The sequence below is a fragment of the Knufia obscura genome, assembly GCF_036327395.1.
Source record: "Knufia obscura strain CCFEE 5817 isolate CBS 148926 chromosome Unknown scaffold_9, whole genome shotgun sequence".
Taxonomy (NCBI): Eukaryota; Fungi; Ascomycota; class Eurotiomycetes; order Chaetothyriales; family Trichomeriaceae; genus Knufia; species Knufia obscura.
In genome coordinates this window covers 721,120-739,285 of record NW_027042695.1, presented here as the reverse complement: position 1 = coordinate 739,285, position 18,166 = coordinate 721,120, and the positions used below count along the sequence as shown (strand labels likewise).

Here is an 18,166-nt window from a genome sequence, read left to right as displayed (position 1 = left end):
GGAAAGACGTAGTTCAAGTTATCGAAGATGGCTCCGCACTTGGCGGGGAAGATGACTGGGATTGACCGAACAGAAATTGTGAGCAGAGATGTTCCTGTAACGATATGTTTGGGTGAAGCAACACCTTCCAACCAACAATTGTTTCGAGATGCATGAGCAGTGCAAGCAAAGCATCCAAACCTGGTCGCACCTTCTTTCCCCGATCTCTCGCGGTAACGTGACTTGGGTCTTGGCAGCGAACGCGAAAAGGGGTCCCCTCTCTACAGTAGTCCAGGGAGTGCTCTATGACTTTATGCTACGAATGCCGATTCTACGATTAACCATGCTTGCACCACAATCTTCATTGCTATGCACAATCCCACTCGAGGCACATATGGTACTGCATTAGCACCAACAACTCGATCTAGCAGATGAATACTGATAGAGAACTGCCAGTGTAGTGGTATCTAACTAAGAGGAGCTTTGCAACAGCGAATCTACCCATTCAGCCATTCAAGTCCCGGTTCCCGCATGAATGTCCTGTTCACAATATCCAGCTAGGAATATCGACCAGACATTCCCGGTGCAAGTGGTCCATGTGCTCTAAATCCCTGCTGTAGTTGAGGATGATGCTGCTGAACGCCTTGCCCAATGCTTCCGAACGATGAAACCGGATGGCCAGGTGGTCCAGGTGGTCCAGGTGGTCCAGGCGCTGCGATGGGCGCGGGACTCCCAATATCGCCCATTCCACCTCTTTTATTGTCTTCGACAAACTTGATGACTTGTCCTCCTCGACCAGGGTCAATCATGACCTCGAATGTACCTCCTCCATTCTGAACATTACCCTCGGTGTCGCAAATGTTGAGCATCTCGTCCATGGATACCACAGGCTCACCTGGTGCTTGCGCTTGCTCCACTTGTCGAAGGACTTGTACGGCTGGGTAGAACGAATCCGTCTTGCCTCCTGTGCTCGCTGCTAATTGGCGGAATGCTTGCACAAGCATGAGTCGTACTGAAATAGGTCTCGGCATGTGAGAGCGTCCCATACCGGGCGGGAGACCGATGGGCTCGAATGCTGCGGGCTGACCCCACCCAGGTGGCGCTCGTGGCGTTTGGCCAAAATGTCCGCCTGGCGGGTGATTGTTGAACGAGCCCCAGCTGTTGCTGCCTATCCCAAATGGACTCGGGCTGGCGAACCCTAAGCGTCCGGTGCCAGGAGCAGCGATCGGTACAGGGTGGGAACGATGCTCTGCCTGTCCAACGAAAGGGACATCTGAGTCGTCTAACAGCGCTGAGCTACCTAGTTGAGTCGTAATCTTCTCGACGCCCGCATCGTTACCTGTGGGTTGTCCTTTCTGCTTGTCCGGGGTTGTGCTTGACGGCCGTGCTATAGGGCCAGGTCGAGCGATAGGTGCTGGTTGTGACGCGTTATCAGATCCGGAGGGTTGTCGTGAGTGCGATGGCTGACCGGCAGGCGGTTGAGGCTGTGGCGGCATGATGGGTCCTGTTCCCGGCGGCGGTTGAGGGTGATAAGGCATATGTTGATTCGGTTGAAATGGTCTTGGCCCGTTAAATCCCGGTGGGTAGTGCATACCGTTGGGTTGGAAGCGCTGATGGTTGCCCATTGGTGGACCTGGGTACATGTGCATTGGAGCACCGATAGGCATCTGACCAGGGCCACTCGTAGGTGTACCGTTGATACCTATCCCATGCAGATTTCCGTAAGCTTGCGGATAGTGACCTCCCCGACCGACATTGTGGCCAAAGTTGTTCAACGGAGACCTTGGAGCTGCTGGTTGCGGATGGTGCAAGGTTGGTCCAAGTCGAGGGTTTTTGGGTGGTTGATTGATCACGGGCGTCTGCGAGGGTGGGACGTTGGCAGGAGACGCAGAAGTTTGTGAAGCTGACGTACTTGCCTTTTGTGAACGCGGCGATGACGAGCGTGACGGTTGTGACTGTTGGGAAGGTTGCGAGGGCTGCCGGCTTCGGCCAGAGGCTGGCACGCCAGGTGGCATAACGGGTGTCGCTGTCTGCGGATGCGGCGATTGAAATTGGGCATTTCGAGCTGGCGGAGCAAGCCCGGGAGGCAGAGCAACTGGCTGAGGTCGGGGTGCCTGTTCGGCCTTCTGGCGGTCCTTGGCTTCTTTCTCGGCCTTGGCGGTAGCTTCCTTCTCCTTTCTCTGCTGGGTTTCCCGTTCCTTCCGCTCTCGTTCTTCTTGAAGACGCCGCTCTTTCGCTTCGGCTTCCTTGGCTTCTCTCTCTTCACGCTCTCGCTTACGTTGCTCCTCACGCTGCTTCTTCTCGCGATCTTTCGCTTCCTTTGCTTTTCTTTCGGCTTCTTGCTGGCGTTCACGCTCTTTCTGAGCACGTTGGGCCTTCTCTGCCTCTTTTCGGATGCGTTCCTCCTCGGTAGCTTTTCTCTCAGCCTCACGCTTCCGCCGCTGCTCGTCCTGCTTAGCACGCTTCTCTGCAAGCTTTCGCTCCTCCGCCTCGCGTATTGCAGCTTCTGCGGCAGCCTTCTCAGCGTCTTTCTTGGCCTTTTCTTCGTCCTTGACAGCTTTTTGGCGCAGCTTCTTTTCCTTCTTCTTGGCGGCATCTTTCGCTTTCTTGGCTTCACGCGCAGCTGACTTGTCTTCCTCCAACTCGAGTTCTTCCAACAGCTTCCTCTGGCGTTCTGCTGCGACCTTTTCTTTATATGCCGTCAGTACACGTTGTTCGAACATCCGGGCAGCGAAGATCTGGAACATGCGACGACCTTCTTCCATGCGTTGTTCTTCGGTCATGGAGTCCTAAAATGCGTCAGAAAGTCGGACAAGGTGAAGAATGTGGTAATTACCATCTCGTCGCCCTCAAAGTCGTCCTCTTCTTGAGAGTCGTAGTCCTCATCGTCTTCCTCGTCATCGTAATCGTCATCGTCATCTATTAGAGGATGATTGTGACCTTGACGAAGAGATTGATGAGCTAGTGGAGGAGCAGGATAATGGATTTCTTCCTCACGTTGCATGCGTCTTTCCGCCAGCTGTTCCATCATATCAATGAAATGCTTGCCATCGTTCTTCAACAAATCATCTGCTACGGTCAAGATACCATCTGTGATTATTAGCATCGCCTTTCACAATCAGCTGGCACACATGGCACACCTTTAACGGTCAAGCTGTTGCCAAACTGGAAGAAGTCGGCCGGGCCGGGAGGCAGGATCTCATCATCATAATCGTCGCTGTACTCGTCTTCATCTTCTTCTTCATCGTAGTCGTCCTCATCGTCCAGCTCGTCCCCATTCTCATCAAGCTCATGTATTCGGCCTTGAACAGGATAGGCTCCGGCCATTGGATGTGCTTGATTTCGATAGGCGACGGGGGTCCTCGGAGGGCCCGTTGACCGCGGACTATCTGGCATATCATCATCGTGGTTTGCGAATTGCTCGAGTTCCTGGTAGTAAGCATCGTAGAGAACCTCCAGCTCCTCCTCGATTGCAGTTCTCTTCCTCCCACAGACAGAACAGCTGCAGGAATGCTTCTGTTGTTCCTTCATCTTGCGCAAGACTGCCTCTTTCTCGACTCTTACCAAGGACCGTCTCTCATCTTCTCCCAGCTCAAGCCAGAATTGCTTGATATTCTCTCGTTCGGCCAGTGTTGAAGTATTCCATATGTGGTCATTCCCACTGGTCATCTTGTGGGCGCTGCGCAGAGCGGCGTTGGACAGAGTAGGAAAGGGCTTCTGTAGGGTCGAGCTGGTATGCGGAAGAGGATTCGGACGTGATCGCTTCTTGGAGCCCTTCTTGCGTTTGCTCGTGTTCAACCAGGAATGATCTGGGCCTTCAGTGATTGATTGCGCATAATCCGCATCCTCATCGCCGGAATAGAACTCGTCGTCTGGATCCAAACCATTCTGGAAATCCGGATCCACGTAGTCGGGCTCTTCGGTGAAGTAGCCTTTGACTGGCCCTCTGCCCTGTTTCACAGCGCTCAGCTGTCCATTCTCTTGTGCAAGATGCTCTGTGTGACCGTTCAACATATTTGCTTGCTGCTCTGCCATTCGTTTCGCTTGTTCCTTGTCTCGGCGCTTCTGCTTCTTGCGGTTGACGGAGGGCAAAGTTATGGGTTCTCCAGCTGATTCTGTTGTGTCTCCAGTCCTAGAATCTGGCTCGGCAGACGGTGAGACGACTTCATCTTCCACGAATTGAGGCGGCGGTACATCTTGTTTCAGATATGGCGCGGCATTGGAGGTAGCAGGTGCAGATGCAGACTTTGGTATTGGGCCGGATTGGGAGGATTTGGACTTTTTGGATTTCGAAGGCATCGTTCGGATCTTTTTTCCACAGTTCAAGATATCTTATTCCCTTCCTCACGACCTGGAACTTCTGAATGACTGATTTATGTATGATTCTGACATGGATGGGAAGCGACTGTTGCTAAGCGGCGGGGAACAACGAATGTGACTATTTGCGGTATTTGCGGTCCTCGCGCTCTTCGGATTGTTAAGAGTCAACACAAGCAGTACATCGGTACATCAGTAATGAGCGTGGCAAGTGATTCGTCCAAAATGATCTTCTGATTCGTGGGGTTTCGGCAGGTACTGAGTACTTGCTAGTTGGTGGTTAACGGATGAGGAAGTCACGTCTAATTGGTGCAGTGTACTTTACTGTAGATGGGAAGGAACAAGCGGCGCTGTTGTGGTGTCCGACGTCTGTCACAAGCCTGCCTGAGAGCCATGGGTGTTGACTCGCCGCTGCCGCCTCCACCTGGAGTGCACTGGCATTACGTCCTCTCTTCCATCATCCTCACCACCACTCGATTTACATATAGAATTGATCTTACTTTGCAACGACATGAGAAATGTTTGACGATACCACAAGATATTTGCAGCAGTAACATATGAGATTGGCTTGATCCTACATCGGAAAATTCTTTGCAGCAGTACGAGTACTCTTTATTCAAGTCAAGTTACCTCGCACTGCCACTTCAGCCGCACCCACTTCATCCACATCAACTGCGACTCGACAGAGACAAGTTCCCAAGCTAAAGAACAACACCGAGACCTACAGATACGGACTCCCAATTTAGAGCACATCTACACGACAGCGTGCTTCATGGATACATCTCAAGTATTGTAAATTGTGCCGAAGGATTATTTATCAGAACGATCGGCCTTAGGCGCAATCACTGCTCTTAGCACTGTGACTTTGTACAAGTACCCTCCAGCCTCCAGCGTCCGCCGTCCACTGACATTACGGCTGCACCGCTACACCTGACAAACATCTTGTTACACCAACTTGCCGATCCATCATCCTATCCGTCATTTACATACCGCCATTCTGCCAGCATCTGCCAGCACTACCAGCAATATCCTGTTCTTCCATCTCTCAACCTGTTCCGATCCTCGATTATCCTCGCTGTTCCCTGCACTGAGAGAGCCTGACAAGCATCTGAGCCCATCCCACTGCTGAACCACGGTCATTGGTCACCTATACACAACCATGGCTCAGAATCAAACACAACAAAATGTTATGAGAAGGTACGATCCTATCAACTCAGTTATAGGAAGGCGCGGACGTGGATGTGCTTGGCGCAAACCGAGCAGTCGCACCTTCCACACCAATGCCCTCCCAGTAATTGAACCTCAGGCTGACCCAACAATTGCAGGAAACTCGTCATAATAGGCGACGGGGCTTGCGGAAAGACCTCATTGCTGTCCGTCTTCACATTAGGCTATTTCCCAACTCACTACGTACCGACCGTCTTCGAGAACTATGTTACGGACTGTCGTGTCGATGGTCGATCAGTACAACTAGCACTTTGGGATACCGCTGGACAGGAAGATTACGAGAGGTTACGCCCACTGGCATATTCGAAATCGCATGTCATTTTGATCGGTTTCAGTGTGGACACTCCAGACAGTCTAGAAAACGTACAGCACAAGTGGATAGAGGAAGCAAGAGAAAGATGTCCAGATGTGCCCATCATACTGGTTGGCTTGAAGAATGATCTAAGGCAGGACCCCATTGCTATTGAGGAGATGAGAAAAAAGAGCCTGAGGTTTATCACTCCTAAAGAGGGTGAACAGATGGCTCAGATGTGTGGTGCTCGCAAATACCTCGAGTGCTCAAGTTTGACGGGTGAGGGAGTCGATGATGTTTTTGAGGCTGCCACTCGAGCTGCATTATTGAATCATGGAAAGCAGAGCGAGGGAGGATGCTGCGTTGTCCTGTGAGTTGGGCGTAGCAGTCAATCTACCAGTCGTTCCGCGGGTCATTCGTTTGAGCGTCAGGAGCTAGGGAGTTGGAAAACTGACTATTTGGAAGGGGCATTGGATGGTAGGACGAAAAGTACGGAGGTCAATCTGTTTTTCTAGACACCTCCCTGAGGCCTTGCGTGCTTTATTGGCAAGCCTTCTGGCTTCCTTCAGCACTCACTATTGATATATGTAACGAAATAATGCTCGAATACTCATACACATAACAATACTGTACAAGTTCGAATTTCGTTCATTCCTCAACTTTTGCCCCATGGTCGTGGACCACGACGCCCTGCCATTCACGAGCAGCCTCTTGAGATTGATCGCTCCTTCCTTTTGGGTTCTGTTGTGATGCGAGAAGGAAATCACTACCGGCAACCGCAGCACACTTTCCAGATCACAGAAACTGACCAGCCAGCGCCGAGGACCCAACTGCCTTGAGACTTGTTCTACAATTCATGCACTCTTTTGCTCGGACAAAATTCTTCCTCTCAGCTTCGAGCCCATCTGAATCGCACAATCACACGCACAAAGATCACTGTGGCCCATGGAAATACTGCCAGTTCTTCTTCCCACGGACGGACATACCCAGAACCACTCAACGCAAATCCCCAACCTCTCATCCCATATATATCTACATTCACGCCCTCCTCCACTCCCCATCCCACACCTTCGCAACCCCCCCAACACCCCCCGCTACACTCCCCACCCACTCAACCTGCCCCCTCGCATACTCAATCGGCACACCACCCCCCCTCTCCGGTATACTCCACGTCCCGATCTTCATCTGCGCTCTCCTAAACAACTTTCCACCATCTCCAGCCCCAAGCCGCAGCTCTTCGTTCGCGGCCGCCATGGCGTTGTATTGGCGTTCTAGCTCGAGTTCGCGGCGCTGCTTGAGTTTGTTGCGGTAGAGGTTCCAGGCGCGGTGGATTGTCCAGTGTCTTAGAGCTCGATTACGTGAGAAGCGGAGGGGGCGCGGGGTGAGGGTTGTTGGGTGATGGAGGAAGAAGCGGATTAGAGCTGAGGGTGTTAGTGAGGATCTGCTGTGTTGTGGTATGCGATGGTATGGTATGGGGGTCGTGGTGCGCGGGCTGGATGGGGGATGGAGGAGGGTGTCGCTAAAGTGGGATGAAGAGAGTGTTGCTTACTTATTCTTTTATCGGTCATGGCTTTCCCTTTCTTCTTTGCTTGGGCGGCAGACGATGTTGAGAATGCTGCGGCGGCATTTTGTAATTGTGGTCTTGAGTGTCTCGTGCTTCGGAATGTGTTCTGTAGCAGGGGGGTCGCAATCGATAGGGAGGAGCGGGTGGTTAGGTCGAAGGCACTGGTGAGTGCTGAGCGGAGGGAGAAGCACACCATTTTGGCAGCGATGTGGTTGTAGTCGATGGTGGAGTGGTTGCGGTGCTGCTTGTCGATGTTCTGCAGTGGTTCTACAAAACTGAACTTGCGATTCGAGATGTTTTGCTAGATGTGGTTAGCGCGTTTAGCTGCCTGACTCGGCTGTTACTCGAACGAGGCTTGACACGAGTCATCACTTGGACTCGGAGTGAAGGATCGGCTTGCCCGGATTCGACAGCGACAGCCAACGTGCTTGCCCAGACTGCTCAAATTTGTGCTTTGCCCCGAATTATGCATTATTATTATTCAACTTCAAGTATCGCACCTTCTCCTGGGCGGTGTCCAGAGCGTTCTTGACAAACAGAGTTCCTCCAAGCTTGCGCAATCCACGGACATCCGTTCTTTTTTGAAAGTTTACCAACTCAACTGTACTCGTACCCCGGATTGTGGAAGTGTTACACCTGATAACCTGGTCCCAAGCAGCTTTGCAACCCCGAAGGGTTTTTTGAAAACAGTGTTCGAGCACACTAAAAACGATTTACCTGAATTTCGGCGGACAAATACACGTTCGAACAGTAATCTATAGAATACTATAAACCAGATTAAGTTCTAAACCGTGTTAGGTGGTCTGTACCTCGTGTTAGAAGCTTAATTCAGTTTAGAACCTAAGGCGTTTTGTAAATTATACCGTTATGACACCCCTAACCCGTGTTGAAACTCGAACTCGGTTTTGTACCATTTTGAAAAATCCTGGGAATCCGTTAAGAGTGCTCACATATCGCTTCTACGAACCATCGGTTCCGGGAGCTGGAACCGCCAAGATTCGTCTCGTGTATTGACTTCACCCTACATCCACCGGGACGGTTGCTGGCGTCTCTGGAAAGCGCGGCTTGTCCAGAAAAGTTTCCATCTGAGCTGGAGCATCCAGCTCGATCCAGAATTCCTTCTACTTTCGTCACTTTGCATCGTTGTGCTCTCTTGCTGCCATCTGTTCATTGGTGTGCGCTCGACGCCGTTGGATTTCGGACCACGTCCGTCACGACGTCGATCACACGAAAGATGCATGAAAATGAGACATGTGCTGTGGATTTTCAGATACCCTCGGCGGGCTTTCTGTCTCGTGGGAAGCGGACCTCACACTCCTCCAACATCTTGTAACTTTCATTCGTGAGACCTTGCCGGTGATTTGGTAGGCAAGAAGTAACAAGTGCACACACCGGTAAGAGCCATTGCACAGCACCGACATGGGCGTACCTGCTTGACACTGCTCTTCCAGGTCAGACACAGTGTCGATCATAACCACAACAGATTTTGACAGCCAGCCAGCGATGCAGATCGAACGTCTTGGGAATGGTAATTCTAGCCAAATCAGCTTCTATGCTCGGCACTGAGAATGGCTTCAAACAAGAACCACTTCCGCATCCAATAACACATGTTCGGTTGCTTGAGATCCAACCTCAGCTGAGTACTCAAGACGTCGCGATCAGGTGTCGACTCAGGAGCGTGCGATTGACAGAATATGACCAATGCTACACTGCCTTGTCATATACCTGGGATGACAATGACACCACTCGTTGTATCTTCATCAACAATCAGGAGGTCAAAGTGCAGAGCAACCTTTATGAACTCTTATCTATATACAGGCAAAAGTTGACGCTCCGTGCGCTACCGACAGTATTCCTATGGGTTGACGCGATATGCCTCGATCACAGCAATATCCGGGAACGCAATTCACAAGTTCAGATTATGCCAAATATCTTCCAGCGAGCAAAAACAGTGCTAGCTTGGCTTGAACCACTATCTGGCGTGGCTCAAACGGCTGGTGACGGTGCTGGTCTCGAAAAGTTTGTCCATTTCCTAGATGAAATCAAGAAGGATATTGGTCGACCTCAGAACTTCCACAATGACCGGCATCTGGTTGCAAAGTACGTGCCAAGTTCCTCTCCATCGGCATGTCGCTTTGCAGACCAGTGGCGTACAATGCTACAAATATGTCGCCATCACTATTGGTCCCGCTTATGGGTCCTACAGGAGAACCGTTTCGCGCAGAACTTGATGTTCATGTATGGCGACGTTCTATGGTCCTGGGACGACTTTCGAGCACCGTTCGTACTGATGTCGTATCTGCTTGAGTGGCAGATACATGATTTGAACACTTCGGGGGGTCTTGAGCCTGCGCAGATCTTGCACACCGCGGCAGTCGATGTCGTCAAATCTCGACTTGTCTTCGAACGACCGAACAAGTTCCTGTCTATCAGTCGTGGTATGGAAGCCGACTTCAGCTACGCCGACACTGCTACAGAACGAAGCCATCTTACCTCGGTCAAGGAACCCCTGTCAGACCTCCTCAAAGCACACAGGCACAGGCTATGCTCAGAACGTCTTGACAAAGTTTATGCCCTCATTGGCCTCTCAGACTCTTCTTTGATGGTCGACTACGCTCGAAGCAATATCGAGCTCTTCTGCGCAGTCCTACTAAGTCTCAAGGTCTCTTTCGAGCTCAATTTTGTGTCCATATTGGCCCATCACCTTGAAGTTTCGGCCTTTCAATACCGACAGCATCGGAGGAGCATGATCAAGGACGCCCCTGCAACAATGGCCGACCAGTCAGCTGCGGACGTTATCGGACGCGACTGCAACACAGTTTACTCAGTCAGCACAATCCCGGCGCGGACTGAGATATCAGATATCATGCAAGCACGACTGGGTATCCAGGATCTGAGATACTTCCGCATTACAGCACAGCAAGGCATCAACGAGATGCGTGATTGGAACGACTTTCCACAATCCCACGGCGAGCTACCGCGCATCCACGGACATACGCCCGGCACACAGATGCCAATCGTCGACGGCTTTGATCTTTCCGATACATCCTTTCGCGGTGCAATGTTTCTCAACCCGTCCAGCCGAAGCTCAAAAGCCCTATTCGGTATGATTTCGACAGACATAGTCACAGACGGCGACATACTCGTCACCGAAGGCACAGTGCGCTCCGGCATAATCATGCGCATATCTGGACTACGCAAGACATGGCTGACGGTCATCGGCGTCGTGTTGTTCGCTCGGCGAGTCACAGTTCAAAGCGATTCCTCGAACAACGCTTCGGGGCTGTCCGCGAGTCCCACAGACACGATCCGTAGCACTGCGTCGCTAAGTGAATTCTGCGAGCATACCTGTCCTACAGCCTTTACGATCACGGGATGCGATGACAAGGAAAACTTCACGCTGAGACCGCACGATATTCAGCTGGCGCATTTGCTCAATGGGAGTCGGCCGAGAAACGGTGGGCGGAGTGCGGTACACAGCAGGTCTAGCTCGCGGCAGACGAATGTGACTACGACTAGTATGGCTTCGTACTTGAAGAAGGATGACAACAGGTCCCCGAGCAAGACCAATAGATTTGATAGATTCTTAGACGTGATCAGTCCGCTCAAAAGAAGCCATTCGAAGTGACACGATAATCAATCCACCTCTCGCAATAGAAATTTGCCGAGTTTGTGTACAAATGTAGGCTCCTCTAGCAGAAGACGGTATTGTACCTACAGTATTGCACAGTATGAGCTCGTATTGGGTACTACATGCTTCTATGCTCAGGGACAGTCCCGGCCTTTGGACCTGCGTTCAGCGGCACAGCTTTTGGCACTCCTACCTAGAACTGGCCACTGCACGTGAGGATCAGTGGAGTAATATTACAGTACTGTCTTGTATTAACTCTTTCGTTATCCCACGTCCAGGGCTGCACTTACCTGGGTAAATACCTAGAGTAGGTACCTATCATTTCACTTCGAAAGCATCGACATACTTCATATACCCTTTCACTTGTGGTTCAATTCTCTACTTCCACTCTTGAGATTTACGGCCCTCCGTTTTCCATCCACATCAAGCCTGTCGGGTGGACTCACTCTTCACGCCAACTTTCATGAACCCGCTTGCCTCGCGAGCTCGACCCAAACATCTGTCAAGCGCTCTTCCCCTATCCCGACCATATACAGCTACCCAACGTGTTACACCTGCACGGTTCGGAGCGACCATAAATAGGTTGCCATCTACTGCCTGCCTTCTGTACTCTCGAGCTACGTGTCGAATACTGGCATCTCGATCTACCAAGCACTCCTTTCTCAGGCAATCGTCGAGCATGTCTCTGGCGAGGAGTACCGACCCGTTAGTGTGGATTGATTGTGAGGTGAGTCAAGTCCCGAGTACAGCGCCCGCCAGTCTTTCGAGGCATATGAAGCGGGCTGGAGGCGCACGAGGCCCGTCATATCGAACGGTCCAAACAGCCTGACGAGACACTTCGGACAATAGGTGGTAATCTACATCCACATCTTCCGTCCTACTGATACACGTCTATTCCCAAGTCACATATCTAACTCCAACATCCACACAGATGACAGGCCTAAACCCCACAACAGACACCATCCTCTCCCTGTCCTGTTACATAACGGACGCTCATCTCAACCTCCTCGACCCCACCGGCTACCACGCCACAATCACAACCCCCAAAACCGCCCTTGACGCCATGGACTCCTGGTGCACACGCACCCATACCGAATCAGGCCTCGTCGCCGCTTGCCAGTCAGACTCCGCTGTCCCTGCCGCTCAGGCCGCAGCCGAATTACTGCAGTACATCAAGAGCTACGTCCCCACGCAGAAAAAAGCGTTACTTGCGGGCAACAGCGTGCACGCGGATAAGATGTTTTTGATGCGTGAGCCGTGGGCGGAGGTGCTTGGGTGGCTACATTATAGGATCTTTGATGTGTCGAGTATCAAGGAGGGGGTGAGGAGGTGGTGCTCGAATGACGTTATCAGGAAGGTACCGGCTAAGAAGCTGGCTCATACGGCGGAGGAGGATGTGAAGGAGAGTATTGAGGAGGCGAGGTACTATATGGGGTTGTTTGAGAGGTTGGAAAGGGGGGATGGTGATTGATGGCGGAGGGACTGTGAGCGGCCTTGGGCACGAATAGGGAACGACGGACGCCGCCGTTGAGGCGAGAAGGGAAGCAGGTTGGCCATGATGCACCGACGTCATCTGCCTCGGTGTGTGCCAAATACTGTTCGATCGGGCTCCCTCTGAGGGTTCTTCAAGCCCAAAACAAGAAGGAGCTATTGCACACCTCGCTCAGGAGTACAGGAGCCGACTACGTTGGCAGCAGATACCTTCTTCATCACAGCTGTCTTCCGGGATACGGTCTGGTACATGCAGATCACCCTGATGTAACCGCTGTGGTGCAAGTCCTCCTTCGCTCTAGTAGCGCGACCTGCCCACCGTTCGGGCTGTGCGAGCTTCTCGCAGACTGTGGGCTCACACCGGGGTGGTTCAGATACCTTTCGGGATTGTATCGTCGACGCTGAGGGAAACTGGCACCTTCAAATGTCTGAGATGATACGTACTGCTTTACGCTTTGGAGTCAGGCGGACTGAGTAGTGGTTGTACACTCTGGAAAGCCCGTGAACACATTGCAGTGCAACGCGTGCAAGCCTCTTCTCGTCGTCCGACTGGTTGGGTGCAGCGGTCACCGCGTTGCTGTCCAACCAAGCGGATGATGGTTTAGATGTGCGATGCACCGTCGTGGTAAGGGAACTATTGACTGACAGTGAACATTAGAGCATATCAGTTCATTGGTTCGTTTTTGCGAGCCGAGACCACTGGCATGACAGCGTGTGCCAACCATCTATGTTTTATGCTCTATGTGACTTACACGTGATATGGTCAGGTCAGGCCTCCTTAACAGGATGCTTCCCAACCCACTCATCAACCAATCCCCCAAAATCCTCCGGCCCATACCACTCAAACAGCTCCCAAAACCAATTCGCCTTCCTCTTAACCCGCAACCCCAGATCCTTATGCAGCAGATCCACATACGGCAACGCATCAAAAGGCATATCAGGCGCAATGGCACCATATCCACACGGATACCTCCACTTCCCCCACTGAGTGTGCAGTAACACCTCCCTCGTGATCTCCTCGTCCGTGCTCGCCAGTCGATCTAGCTTGCCGTCGAAGAAGGCTGATATCCAGAGGGCTTGGGAGTTGGCGACTATTGCGGTGCAGATTGCGCTGAGTGCGCCGGCGAATGCGAGGTTGCGGGTTTGTACGAAGTTGGGAGGGACGATGAAGCGGTAGAGGCGGTGGGGGTCGCCAGATGTGTCGGGGGCGACGGCGCTTCCTAGCTGTGGCTGGTCTCTCAGCCGTGGGAAACGTGTTAGAATTTCGTTGTCTGCTGCTGCGATGAGACAGGTTTGTTCTTCCGTTGATTGAGGCAGGCCGATGTTGGCTCCTGGATAGTCGAAGTACGATGGTGGTTTCTTGTCCCAGCCTGTGGCGCATACAACGACGTCTGCTTTCAGGATGTCGCCAGTTGATAAATGCACTTCATGCTCGGTGAGGTGATCCACATTTGCAATGTGCACTCTTGTCTTGCCCTGCTTGACCAGGTCGTTGAAGTTGTGAGGGTAGTTATAGATGCTCAAGTTAGTGCCGGTCCAGAAGGGGCTGTTCCATGGCTGTAGCTTCTTGATCTCAGGGTGAGATGCGTACCCGTTTGCTGCTATGACGCCGTTGCCTAGTGTAACCCAGAACTTATCGACGAGCCATCGGCCAATTCGTGTGCCATGTAGCCAGTTCCTGAAGGCCCCCAGCCCGGCTGTATCGCCGAATGGGCATGGGCTGAAACATGTTAGAAACCTGACTAGGAGTAGCTTTTCTAGCCTCAGACCGAAGTCAACGTAGGGATTTGAGATCCAGACTGGACCATGACCGTCGGGCCGGATAATGAGGTCGACTTGTACGCCTGAGTCAGCGTAGGTATATGCGACGTCGTAGGCTGATTTCGCGCCTCCGATCACGACTACGTTGTCTGCGGTCTTGACCGTCTCGCTGTACCGGGCGAAGTCCTTGGCGTGGAAGTATGGACCCTGGAACTTCTCGACCCCAGGAAACTGTGGGAAGTTCGGTGTCGATGTTAGACCCGTTGCAAGGATGAGCTTCCCCGTCGTGATTGGTTCGTTTGAATCCGGCGAGCTGATCTGGAGCTTCCATGTGTCGTTTGGCGCTGGCTCGACGGAGTCTACTCTCGTGTGGAAGCGTGAGCGACTGAAAACACCGAAGCGTGAGCGAAGTCTGTGAGATACCGGTGCAGGACGTCGCCGGGTATGTGCTCGCCTGGACGAACACGGTAAACCTCTGGGTCCATAGGAAAGTCGGGGTATTCGTATGTGCCGTGCAGATTATTGGATTTGAGGCCTGGGTAGATCCGGTTCTCAGCCCATGTGCCACCGCATGTCCCGGAGCTTTCGAGCACGAGGATGTTCTCTATGGGGTGAAGCTCGAGGTAGACTTTTGCTGCCGCAAGGCCAAACCAGCCTGGGTGATGGGGAGTCAGCTGTTGTGTGTAGTGACGGCTGAAGCGAGTTTGAGTCAACTTACCTGCTCCAACTACCACCAGATCGTAGTCTGTTGACATACTAGATCACGCCTCCCAGTCGCGAGTTGAAGGCGATCGAATTCTTGCGCAAGAGTACTTGCCTTCTGCTTGAAAGATTCTGTGCCGAGGAAGCTTCCGATGGCTGAAAGATTGGCAGCAACTACTGCAGTAATTGATGAGGCAGGCAATACCCGAGCACCGGTGCAGCTGCTGGAAGTCAACGTGACAAAGATGCAGACCAAAGAACAAGTCTCGGCTTCTCGAAGTATTACGGACATCGCGAAAATCGTGACAAGTGAGACACATAACATCCAGTCACTCAAGGCTAGCTACATTTGACGTCCCATTCGATAGACGTGCCGTCGTCTCTGCAACCATATCCTTGGTTCAGGGATGCGCATCTCGCAACCTGCTTGCCGCAAGCGACACGCCATCTTGGTATGGACTGTGAGGAGCATGGTGAGAGGCTAGGAGAGCTCGCAACAGCGACATTGTAAGGTGTATTCTAACGAGATGGTAAAATCGAATATTAAGTCCTTGCTGTCACATAGGAAAGGGAAGGTGAGACGTGTCAGGAAATTGAACGTGCCTACCGACCCACTTAGACTATAGTAGCCTATAACGTTCATCCGTCCTCTGGGTTAGGCATCATTTACTGTACCTAAAGCTGTTACTTGTCCATGTTGCGGACAGGAAATGTCGATGGAGCGTGCCTCAAGCAGCGGCTGACGGTGTTGTCGAATACAGTCTTTCTTGTTTGCCGTCTTGAATAAACGAAGTGGGAAAGCTGGCATCTCAGGAATCTGCGTCTAGGCATATGATGAGGCCGGACACAACCAAGGAGGATTCGCGACAAGCTGGTGGAGACTTATTCATCTGATGGACATCTGGACCTTCGTTGCAGGTTTGTGGTGCTTGTTGTCAATGGGATTGTTTGACTTCTCGTCACAGAGCGATAGCTCCCTCCACCTATGACTTTGTTACCGCCTGCGAGTACCCCTAATGAGCAAAGCAATTCGTCTTCGGAGCATCGAGGATAAAAATAGCAGGTAAGCCGGCTAGGAAGCTACCCCAAGTCTACCAAGCATATGCCAAGCTTTGTTACTCTCTGCTGGGCTACGTCATGACGATAACTCGACACTGCCGTTCATTCGCTTGAGCATTATTTGAATGTTCAAGCCTTCACTGCTTCGTGCCAGTAGTGCTATTCAACGCAACTTGAGTGCAAGATGAGGAATTGCAAGTGTGACTGGCCGCCGGCACTGTCTCTGGGGATGTTAGCTTGCGAAGGTTCGAGTCGAGAACGCACCTATGGAACCGGAATTACAACCAGAATTGCATCATGCCGTCACACGGCAGACCAATCAGCGAAGTTTCTCATAGCAGCTCGGTGAAGCATCCGCAGAGCCTCGTAAGCAAGTTAACTGAAACACGAACCAACGTCATGTTCTTCGAGGGCGGTTGTTCTCTGATCAATCGGCACAAGCTCAAACCGTGAGGAACATACCACCCATCTCCGTACGGGGACTTGTATTCTCTCTGACCACCGACACACTTCATCATCTTGCTCGTTCTCCATGTCGGACCCGAGGATACCAAAGCTGTACCCTCGCAGCACACCTTCGTGGCAACAACGTCAACGCGAGCACTTTTGGGAACTCAACGACGGCACGAACCCACCCTTCAATACGCAACCTGACAAGCTAGAAACCCTAGCACGGGAGTGTCTATCGCGCAATGGCCGTCTCTACGCTGAAAGTAATGCTGGCTTTGGCTGGACTCACCAAGCCAACAGGCAAGCCTTTTACCGACACCGTATCATTCCACATCAGCTAGTGGACACGAACCGCAGAGACACCACAACTACTCTGTTCGGCCACAAATGTGCTGCTCCTATTGGCTTTGCCCCTGTTGGTATCAACAAAATCTACAATGGGGCTGGTGAGATCCCGGTTGCGAAGGTTGCGGGTGAACTCATGCTTCCGTATGGCCTATCAACAGCGGGTAGCTCCTCAATTGAAGGTGTAGGGGCCGCCAATGATGAAGGCCGGACACTAGACAAGGCCGTCCATGTCGAGGGCTCAGACGACAAGCCCATCCGCTTCTTCCAGCTGTACATGCCTCACGACGACGAACTTACCGTCTCTCTTCTGAAGCGAGCGCACGACTCAGGATTCACGGCGTGTATACTCACCACTGATACCTGGCAGCTCGGCTGGCGACACGATGACATCGCAACATCCAACTATGCATTTTATCGTGGCGTCGGAGCAGATCTTGGTCTTACCGACCCGGTCTTCCAGAAACGCCTAGAGGAAGCAGGGATTGATCCAGAAAAGAATCCCGAGGGTGCAGCTCAGAAGTGGATCGATGAGAATGTCTGGCATGGACGGGCATTCTCCTGGGAGAAGATCCCCTGGCTAATCGAGACGTGGAAGGAGATCAGTGGGGGCGCGCCATTCATGATCAAGGGTATCCAAGCTGTGCGAGATGCACAAAAAGCTGTTGAGGTCGGCTGTGATGGTATCGTGGTTAGCAATCATGCTGGCAGACAAGTTGATGGTGCCATTGCAAGTCTCGACGCGCTGGAGAACATTATTGACGCGGGTGTTGGTGAGAAAATTGTTGTTACGTACGACTCTGGAGTAAGGGGTGCGAGCGATATCATCAAGGCTTTATGCTTGGGTGCCAAATTTGTCTGGGTTGGTAGATTGTGGATCTGGGGACTGAGTGTTATGGGCGAACAGGGTGTGAGGCATGTCATGAGGAGTCTGCTCGCTGAGTTTGACATTGCTATGGCTGTTGGTGGTTTCAGGAATGTGGACGATTTCACGAGGGACAGGCTTGAGTCCTACCCGAGGAGTTATAGCTTGATTGCGGACAAGTCGAAGCTATAGAGTGTCACTTGTACGACGTATTTGCTGGCAATTCTCGTGGTATATGGCCGTGCTTGCAAATGATGAATACCGATTCTCATCGTGCTGAAGACAAGTGTTGAAGCAGAACGTCTCAAGCAATCGGCACGCATAAAACTGACGTGTCTTTCAAGATCCGGCTGTATGCTTCAAGCAAGATCGTCTCGACCTTGGTGTCGCAACCATGCAACTTATCGTAGACATGCTTTTGAATTCTCGTCTAAAAGGTATTCAATGTGATTTCTGCAACAGCGTCGACCCACCTCATATCAA

General features: G+C 51.9%; 7 protein-coding genes across 7 annotated transcripts; 4 read left to right on the top strand and 3 right to left on the bottom strand.

Annotated features, from left to right (window-relative positions):
* Positions 1-536: 536 nt before the first annotated feature.
* On the bottom strand, positions 537-4,278 carry NST1 (Stress response protein nst1; the record flags this gene model as incomplete). Its single annotated transcript, XM_064876005.1, has 3 exons — positions 537-2,768; positions 2,816-3,069; positions 3,120-4,278. The coding sequence occupies 3 exons, from the start codon at positions 4,276-4,278 to the stop codon at positions 537-539; spliced, it is 3,645 nt and encodes a 1,214-aa protein (XP_064728269.1).
* Positions 4,279-5,455: 1,177 nt separating this feature from the next.
* Positions 5,456-6,189, top strand: RHO2 (Rho GTPase; the record flags this gene model as incomplete). The annotated part of the gene is made up of 2 exons (XM_064876004.1): positions 5,456-5,493; positions 5,622-6,189. 2 exons carry the CDS (start codon positions 5,456-5,458, stop codon positions 6,187-6,189), a joined length of 606 nt encoding a protein of 201 aa, XP_064728268.1.
* A 664-nt stretch (positions 6,190-6,853) lies between these two features.
* Positions 6,854-7,575, bottom strand: PMZ80_007596 (uncharacterized protein; the record flags this gene model as incomplete). The annotated part of the gene is made up of 2 exons (XM_064876003.1): positions 6,854-7,236; positions 7,365-7,575. 2 exons carry the CDS (start codon positions 7,573-7,575, stop codon positions 6,854-6,856), a joined length of 594 nt encoding a protein of 197 aa, XP_064728267.1.
* A 1,356-nt stretch (positions 7,576-8,931) lies between these two features.
* PMZ80_007595 (uncharacterized protein) lies at positions 8,932-11,007 on the top strand (the record flags this gene model as incomplete). Its single annotated transcript, XM_064876002.1, has 1 exon — positions 8,932-11,007. The coding sequence occupies one exon, from the start codon at positions 8,932-8,934 to the stop codon at positions 11,005-11,007; it is 2,076 nt and encodes a 691-aa protein (XP_064728266.1).
* Positions 11,008-11,941: 934 nt separating this feature from the next.
* On the top strand, positions 11,942-12,481 carry rex2 (Phosphatidylinositol 3,4,5-trisphosphate-dependent Rac exchanger 2 protein; the record flags this gene model as incomplete). Its single annotated transcript, XM_064876001.1, has 1 exon — positions 11,942-12,481. One exon carries the CDS (start codon positions 11,942-11,944, stop codon positions 12,479-12,481), a length of 540 nt encoding a protein of 179 aa, XP_064728265.1.
* Positions 12,482-13,269: 788 nt separating this feature from the next.
* Positions 13,270-15,017, bottom strand: PMZ80_007593 (uncharacterized protein; the record flags this gene model as incomplete). The annotated part of the gene is made up of 3 exons (XM_064876000.1): positions 13,270-14,647; positions 14,686-14,917; positions 14,981-15,017. 3 exons carry the CDS (start codon positions 15,015-15,017, stop codon positions 13,270-13,272), a joined length of 1,647 nt encoding a protein of 548 aa, XP_064728264.1.
* Positions 15,018-16,555: 1,538 nt separating this feature from the next.
* Positions 16,556-17,875, top strand: PMZ80_007592 (uncharacterized protein; the record flags this gene model as incomplete). Its single annotated transcript, XM_064875999.1, has 1 exon — positions 16,556-17,875. One exon carries the CDS (start codon positions 16,556-16,558, stop codon positions 17,873-17,875), a length of 1,320 nt encoding a protein of 439 aa, XP_064728263.1.
* Positions 17,876-18,166: the final 291 nt, after the last annotated feature.